This window comes from Catharus ustulatus, chromosome 17 (genome assembly GCF_009819885.2).
Source record: "Catharus ustulatus isolate bCatUst1 chromosome 17, bCatUst1.pri.v2, whole genome shotgun sequence".
NCBI lineage: Eukaryota > Metazoa > Chordata > Aves > Passeriformes > Turdidae > Catharus > Catharus ustulatus.
Window position 1 is genome coordinate 7,117,069 of NC_046237.1, and position 8,453 is coordinate 7,125,521.

The window sequence follows — 8,453 nt, forward strand, 5'->3', positions numbered from 1 at the left end:
AGGTCAGCATTTCTCCACTGCACACACCAGCAATACTCCTGTCCCCCTCCCCACAACACAACTGGAACTTTCCACAATGCCACACACCTTTGAACTAAATTAATTAATCCCAAAAGCAACTGGCTCCCCCTTAGCCTCCAGACTCTAGCCATGGGATCCCAGCAGCACTGCCAAGCTCCACCACCTTTTCTTCCCTATGACACAGCTTGGAGCCCAGCTCACAAAGCTGAACACAGCTGAGGCTTCCCAGAGCAGAGCAGAGCAGGAATCCTGCCTGTCCAGTCTGCCCAGCGCCAAGAGCATCTCTGACAATGTTGTGATTTCTGTATACATCGAGGGGTTTAAAGTATTTCCCCCCTCAGTTTATCTGCAGATTCCCCCTTTCCCAGGCAGGAAAGCCACCACCACTTACTTGCAGAAACTCAAAATCCAGTGAGTGTGGAGTGCAGGGCTCCAACCATGATCTCTTCCTTGCCGGCCAGCCTGGAGAATTTCATTTTTTATCCCACACAAGCCCCAGTCAGGATCTCCCGCACATTTCCAACATCCCGACGTGAGCTCTCCTGCTCCCTGAGCAGCCGGCTGTGAGCAGGCACAGAGCACACACACACCCCGCAGCTTCCTGGCCTCGGAGGTGGTGGCTTCACCCCGGGGTAGGCTGGGTGTGTGCTCGCAGCTCCGGGGCTCCGCAGGCTCCCAGCACAGCCCAGCAGCCTCTGCCCCGCCCGGCTCCTCCGGGAGCTCAGGGCAATGTAAGGAACGAATGGGGTGCCCCAAATCATCATTACCTTGCAAATGAACAACGCCTTACAAGGAGAGAGGGGAAAAAGAAACACCAGCTTTATTAATCAGGGAGGTGACCTGCGCTGGGTGGGAGGTGGCAGCCGCTAGAATAGGAGTCTGACAAATCTGGCTGTGCAGATCCCAAGGAAGGGTCACAATAGGATTTAGCAAAGACACAGGGCCCATACAACCAGTTCCTAAAGAGATTATGATGTTAAACAGTCTCAGAGCACAAAATAAAACCCCAAATTTTCTCTGCCCAGCTCAGCTCTCCAGTCATGGGCCACTTCAGTGAGCGTCCATGCTAAACTGGGCACATTAATCCTTGTCACCATTCAGCACTCAAGCGTGAGAAACAAACAGTCATTTGTGAGGGAAGAGCCATTGTGAAACCCTTGAGTTGAGCCTCGTGTGTGAACATGAATTCAGAGCAATGAGGACAGTACAGCCAATTCCAATAGGAACTGATGGATGTTGAAGTGCCCGAGGCAGCCCATGACACCTCCCACATCCACCAGGATCACAGCATGATCCAGGTGCTCTTCAGGAGCACAGACTCACTCCCACAGGTTTCCTGAAGATGTTCATCTTGCTTGGTTTTGCTGTCTCGCTGTGTTTCTGAGGTGTGTCTGCAGCAATGTGAAATCCCACACGACCTGAACAGCTCTGATCGTATCTCCAACAGTCTCAGATTTTCTTGTTCATTTGGCAGCCTGACTCTGCAGGCAGGCACAGCCCTGCCCAGGCTGACTGCTTGTTTTTTCATGTGTTCTTAGGGATAGATAAAAAAGGGGGTACTAAAGGAACCTTTTCATTAGAAAAATGACTCACACAATAAAAGGAAATTGGTTCTTTAAATTAAAAAAAAAAATGGTGTCCTTAAGATACTGGCATGAATTTAAAAAAAAAAAAAAAGCCTTTACAATGCAGAAATCCCATCAGACGATGAAACCAGCATCTCCTCTGAAGCAAGGACTGGCCACCACCAACACAGAATGAAACCAAGGGGAGAGGACATCCTTCTTGTCCAAACACTTCCCACCTTGCAGGGAAAGCCATGTGGCTTGCCTGGCCTGCTCCCAGCCCAGCCCCAAGCTCTCCCTCTGCAGGGATCATACAGATCCTGCTCTTTGTGCTCATCCAGGGCCCAGCCCAACCTGGATCTGGGTCCTGAGGTTTTTTAGTAAAAGGACCTGTGCTTAGTGAGCCACCTTGGACAGAAATCACAAAGTTCCTTGTGGAGCTGTTCCTGGACAGGAGGTTTGGGAATTCTCTTATGCTGCTGCCTTATTCCCCCAGCTATGGCAACTTTGCTTGTGGAACCAGGCAGCTTTCCATGCCAAGCCAAGGAGTTTGGCTACAGCATGGCCTGGGATACTCCTACAGTCAAACTGCTGAAATCTGATGCTCCAGGACACTGGTTCCCAAAAGTTCCCAAAAGACTTTTCTGTCTCTTTCTTACACTAGAACTACAAGGAACTGCTCCCCCCAAAAAATGGAGTTCTCAGATAAAATCCACAGTAAAAACCAGAAGGCAGAGAGCAGCTAAAGCACTTGACCTTTGATGTTTTCACCCAGCCATGGTTGGGACCCTGCCTGCACCTGTGCTTGGCAGGTGGCCACAGACAGAAGTCACAGTTAATGGCAGGATGTGGGGCTGTCCAAGCCCCCTCAGCTGGTTTGTAGCCAGCAGTGTTATCACCTGAGCACCCAGAGACTCTGGATGGAGCTGCTACTGCAGGGAAAATGAAGGAAAGAAGTGTGCAAGAGAGCAGAGAATCGTATTCCTTGTAGCTAGGCCTCATCCAAGGCCCAGCTCACTGAATACCTTCAGGGCTGGACGGATGTGCACTCCTCCCCCTCCCAGAAGAGCTCAGAGGCATCCAGAAACTGCTGCTTTTTTGCCCAGTTTTAGGCTGGGCAACCTGAGGCCCAGCAGAGCAGGACAGCTCATTGAGGCTCTGAGGCCAGGAGCACCAGAAGGACAACTCCTGCAGGCCAGCACTTTCCTCAGCACCTAGAACTCAGTCATCTTCTTGTGGGTGTCTGCTTTCTTCTGCTCCCGCTGTAGCCTGGCCTCCTGGGCCTGCAGCTGCCCCAGCTGCTTGTGAGCATCAGCCAGCTTCTCCTCCAGCTGAGCTGTAGCAATGCTGTGCCTGAAAGCAAAAAGCATAGCAGCAATGTCATCCTGCATGGTAAGATCAAAGGCTTGTTCCATCCCAGGAGAGTTTGCCCTTTCCTGTAGGATTAGCCCAAGGGACCTGCTGAAAGCCAGGAATAACCTGATGCTCAGCACTACCTGGGCTATGTCCTCCTGGGATGCTCAACAGCAATGCTGCAGAGGTAGGCATGAGAAGGACTCCAGCACCTTTCCTCAGAGAGCTCCTCCCTTTGTCACAGCCTGAATTCCAACCAAAGAACCCCACAGACACATCTGCCAGTGTCCACCCTGGTCTGAAGCACACACTGAACTCTCCATTTCCCCTTAAGTCCCACCCAGATACATTTCACTTGTTTCTCTCACATCTCATTTCAAGCCCACCCCTCCCCAGAAGCACCACACACTTGATCCCAAAGAATGTTTTCCTACCGCCCGATGTTGCGTGCCAGGGCCTGCTGGATTCCCCTGATATCCCTCTGTGTTTGTTCAATCTTCTCCGTGGTCTGGAAGAGGCTGACACTCAGGGCCTTCTTGGTGCTCTTGCTGGCGTGGTAGATCTCTTTGCTGTTCCTCTGGGGCAGAGCCATCCCCCCAGCCTTGTCCCCAGCGCTCTTCCCGCGCAGTTTCTCGTTCAGGAAGTCAAACACGTTGCGCGGGGCCTTACGGCCACCCGGCTGTCCAGAGCTGCTTCCCTTTGCTCGGCATTTCCTCGACTTGCCTGGCTCCAGCTTCCCCTGCTTCTTCTTCTGAAGCACCTCAGCACACTGGTCCAGGGACTTCCCTCGAGGAAGCACCACAGCCTGCACTGGCTCCACTCTGCCCTCGCCATTCTTCCCTAAGCCTGAGGAGAGACTGAGTGATTACAGCATCCCCTCTCCGAGTCACCTCCCACCACAAGCTCACACTGACAGTCACAAGCTCAAAACAAGCAAAGAGGCTTTTGAGCTACCAAAAGCTACTGTCCAAGCTAAGGGGACCAGCAAAGGCCAGGCCTGGAGCCTTCCACTGCAGCAGATTTGTGATTCCAAGCCTGAGGCCATCCGTCAGGCCGGTTTATGTTTCCTTCTCACATCCTCAGCTTCTCAAGCCAGGTTCTACTTGAAACTGGTTTGGTTCCTCTGGGAGAACCGGAGACACAGAGGCCCTCCCAGAGCCCCCAAGGCTCGATGCAATTTGGGTGGGAGTTCAGCAGGCTTTGAAGTCTGTGTCCAGGCCAGGAGATGCATTAACACAGACATCAGAAGCTTTGCAGATCAGTCCCTTCCACCTCCAGCCTTTGAACACTCTACAGTGTTCTCACAGCTTTGATCATGAACTTGACCTTGCTTCCAAGAGCCTCCACTGTTTGCCATTACCACACAGGGGTTGGTGCCCCACATGCCTGTACTTCCATGAAATAACTCATCCCTCTTCCCTCCAACACTGCTGTGATCTATCACATTGCTTGAGCTTCAGCCAACTGGCCTTTCAGCACAGCAAAATTCTGGCTTCATCCAAAATCTTGGGTTTTTCTTATCAACCCCAGGATTACCCTCTCCCCTTACCTTTTCCAAACTCATATCCCATCTGAACAAGCAGTTTGGAGCCAATGCCACGAGTGTGGGCCTCCCAGCCACCGAAAGAGGAGCTGCAGGCAGGGGTCCACTCCCCGTTCTCTGGAACTCCTGAATCTATCACTGTGGTACACAAGAGGAGAATCAGTGAAACAGGAATTGTGAATAAAATTGCTGTGTGGGGTGTCCCTCACAGGACAGTTCACTTCTCTAACTCTAAAAGGATTTGATCATGCCTCCAACCTTATTTAGTTCCTGCTGAATTGTCACCTTCTATGAACACTGCACAGGGAGTGGCTGAAATGTGAGGTTTCACTTGATTTAATGCACATACCATCTCCCACTTTCAGACAAAATCACCCAAGACTTTTATGATTCTTTTCCTTCCTTCCAGGATGATAATACAGACTAATGTACACATCTGAGTAGAATTTAGCACAGTGATACCTAATATTTATCCTGTGCCTCCAGCTCCTGTCTCTGGTATGAGACTCCTTCAGGCCACAGCATTAATTTTGTGTTATTAGGATCCAATAGTCTCTGTCAGGTTAAATGTAAAGAGCTCTAGGACACGATTTCGTCCCTGTGATGCAGCTGTGACACCACCAGAGGGACAGTGCTGCCTGTGCAACTTTTAAGAAGTCACTTGAGCACTCTCTGTATCGCCCTTCAGCACTAAAACAGGGCATGGTTGTTCCTGCAGCCTGATCAAGGAAGGACCCAACACTCCCATTTCCTTGGATCTCACACTCCTGGGTCATGCAGCTCACAGGGATGAGAAAATCTGATTCACTTATTAACTCAGCTCAGCCAGACACATAAGAAAAAGGCTCAGAGCTTGGAACTCTAAAATATCACTTTTCATGTGTGGGAAGCTCCCATGGAAACCTCCAGCCTTCATTAGCCCAGAGATTTCCAAAAAACAAAGATTTTGGTTTGCACTTATAGCATAACAGCCAGTTACTGTTATCAAATCTTTCAGGAACACATAAAGAGATCAACTGCTTTCATCAGAGGTGAGACACAGGATTGACAGCTCTAGGACAGTCAGCCAGTCCCAGAGAAAAGCAGAACAAAATCTCCAGCCACTTTTGCTCAAATTCTCCCCACTCCCTTACCTTTGGCATAACCAGAATCATCCACACTGTCCTCATCAGACTCGCCAGATTCAGCAGCATCTTCACTTCTCAGGGGTGGAATGACACTGTCCCCTTCCACCACAGCCTCCTTGAGGAGCAGGGAGTCAAATTTCACCGTGTAGTAGCCACTGTCCACATCTACAGAGGGAACAGCAAGACAGGAGCTCCAGCACACAGGGAGCTAAACCAGAGTCAGCTCCAGCAGAATGACACAGGACAGGGGGAGGCCCAAGGAACAGTTCTAAAAAATTCTGTGTTTAATCTGTGATTTTTATTTGTCTGGGAGGGAGAATTACCCACTGCAATGAAAAGCTATTTCTACAATGCCTGTGTTGATACCCAAAAGTTTATCTCTACAAATCAAGAAAGATGGGCTGTTGAGACATAGAATTAAAAAGAAGTTAAATTTGCTGCCTTCTTAGTAACAGTTAAAAGAAAGATGGAAAGAGGGAATAAACCCTCCCTCTGCCAAGGACAGAGGGAAGCTGGTATCAGCAGCTGCTGGGCAGAGCCAGCTCCCCTGGGTTTTGTTTAAACAAGACCAGATTATTGCAATTCTCACCTACTATACATGTAAATTCCTGCAGTCACTCCCTCTTCCCTGGAGCAGTTAATGACCTTGTAGTCATTTCCTTTCCACATTCTTACTCTTTGCATCCCTAGTTTCCCAGTCAATTCCCTCCTCTAGCCTGACAAAACTATTTCCTCAGCTATATCAAGATTTTGAGCTCAGGGCAGCAGCCACATAGTTTTTCTGTCATTAATTACAACAGCCAAGTTTTAAATCCAGATTAACCTCAGCCTCCACCTTCCCCCTGCCCCCCTCACCGGTGATTTTGGCCGTGTACCAGATCCCATCACTGTGCTTGGCCAGGCAGGCTGAGCCCACCCCCAGACTGCTCAGGTCGGGCTCCTGGAATGGCTGGAGCTCCTCCACGGACACCACCTGACCATGGGAAAACCTGCAGGGAAGGAGGAACAGGAGTTTTCAAATGAAAATCCCTTCCTTCCTGAAAAGAAATGCACACAAGTGTCAGCGGTGAGGAACCTTCACTATAATCAGGGAAGTTTGACCACGTGCTGTTGCAATCATAAAGTTGCTCTTGTGTCACCTTAAACATGTTATTTATGTCATGGGACAAAGAATGCATCCCACCCTGGAGAATTGAACTTCCTTGCTAGTGACACATCCAAGGAAAAAGTTCATGGCTTTGGGGATAAACAGGATCAGAGAGGCAGGGCTCCAGACCAGCCCCTTCTCAGACCACTGAAGTTGATCTTGGTGCAGATCCCCAAAACCAGAGCCTATACAACCTCCCTGTGCAGCTGGAATGTGTGCATTATCCACAGACTTGGGTGCTTTATTTTAAAATACTCCACCAGTTGTTAATTTATCCACTCAGTTATGTAACATCTCTGCAGCTTTCCCACAGGATTTTCCATTTCATCAGTGCATGAGCTACAGAAAACAGCCAAACTGATGCCACTGTTCACCAGAGCACATTTTAAAAACATTAAGGCACAATTTCTCTGGGTGAGAAAACCACACAGAGCACTTCAGGAGGAGGTTTATCCCTCTGAACAAGGCCCCTCCCACCCCTCCCTCTTTACCGACAGTTCTCCTTAAATCTGCACTTGTCATCCAGGAAGAACGGGCAGGGCTTCAGGGACTTGTGGGTGGGGTACAGATAGAGCACCCTGACCCCTGCACTGCCATCCTCCAGCTCCTCTGTCCCCACAATCATGGCATTGTGGTACTCCAGGGTCCCCCAGGAGCTGTAGTAGGGGGCTTTAACCTTCATCCCGCTCAACTCCTCCTCCTCCTCCTCTCTCTCAGACTCCTCCTCCTCTTCATTGCACTTTGATTTGGTTTTATCCCCAGTTTCTCCCTCTCTCTCCAAGGAGATCTCGTTGTCATCAGCTGGAGGCTCCTCATCTGTTCCAAGCCCAGCAATGGCTTCCTTAAAAGCAGCGTATTCCTCATCTTGGGCAGAGCTCTCCAGGTGGGAATCCTGCCCTGGGAGACCCGCTGGGGAGGAGGAGGAGGCATTTGTGTCCAAAGTGGCCAGAAGTTTGCTCTTTTTCACAGCCACCAGGCTCGACTCGGTCAGTTCTATGAGCTGCTTCAAATCCTCCTGCAGCTGGATCAGATCCGACTGCTGCGATGGGTCCTGGCCCGCCCCCAGCGCCAGCTCCACCTGCTCCAGCTGGGCGTTGTAGGTCTGGATCGCTGCTTCCAGACTCTCTTCATCCATTCTCAGCACAAGAAAGGCGCTTTTGCCCGCGTCCTCTCCACGAACTCCAAACACATTCAGAGTTTACTCAAGCACTTTTGGATAACAAGTCCTCGCCCGTAGAAGCGACATGTACCCTCCGTCCCGCTCTTTCCCTCGGAAATAACAAGGACGATATTCCCGCTGGAAATAGGCGGCAAGAGGCGACGGGAGAGTCCGAGGAGAGGCCGAGCCTGGCCCTGCCCTCCCCCGCTGCAGAGTTCACTCTCGCCCACCGGCCTAGCGCACAGCGCTGCTCCTCCCGCAGCCTAGGCGCTCCTTCAGCCCCACGGCTGCAGCACCTCCCTGAGCCGCCAGTGCCACTTCAGCGGCCCTACTGCGTCCTCAGCCGCCTCGGCCCCTGCGAGCAGCCTCCATGACACCCGCCATGGCACCCCCACTTCCGGCAGCAGCACCCCCACTTCCGGCTGCGTTCGCCAACGCGTCACCCGCTCAGGCACTCGGGGTCCCCGAGAGGCCAGCGGAGCTGGGCATTCTGGGAGTTGTAGTCCACAGCCCCCCTCTGCACCCCCATCGCAGCGGC

At 51.2% G+C, this 8,453-nt stretch overlaps 1 protein-coding gene across 1 annotated transcript; it reads right to left on the reverse strand.

Annotated features, from left to right (window-relative positions):
* Positions 1-818: 818 nt before the first annotated feature.
* On the reverse strand, positions 819-8,322 carry ZGPAT (zinc finger CCCH-type and G-patch domain containing). The gene is made up of 6 exons (XM_033075142.2): positions 7,248-8,322; positions 6,465-6,598; positions 5,616-5,774; positions 4,489-4,620; positions 3,374-3,785; positions 819-2,939 (listed from the first exon to the last, which is right to left on the reverse strand). The coding sequence occupies exons 1-6, from the start codon at positions 7,889-7,891 to the stop codon at positions 2,801-2,803; spliced, it is 1,620 nt and encodes a 539-aa protein (XP_032931033.1). The 5' UTR covers positions 7,892-8,322; the 3' UTR covers positions 819-2,800.
* Between the last annotated feature and the right edge of the window lie 131 nt (positions 8,323-8,453).

Bases quoted from the DNA above. Each gene is read 5' to 3' on its own strand.
- ZGPAT (XM_033075142.2), bottom strand. From the start codon at position 7,891: ATGGATGAAGAGAGTCTGGAAGCAGCGATCCAGACCTACAACGCCCAG. The intron at 4,621-5,615 runs GTAAGGGAGTGG...TGTGTACCACAG, and splicing joins TGATTCTGGTTATGCCAAAG to TGATAGATTCAGGAGTTCCA. The intron at 3,786-4,488 runs GTAAGGGGAGAG...GTCTCTCCTCAG, and splicing joins GGGATATGAGTTTGGAAAAG to GCTTAGGGAAGAATGGCGAG.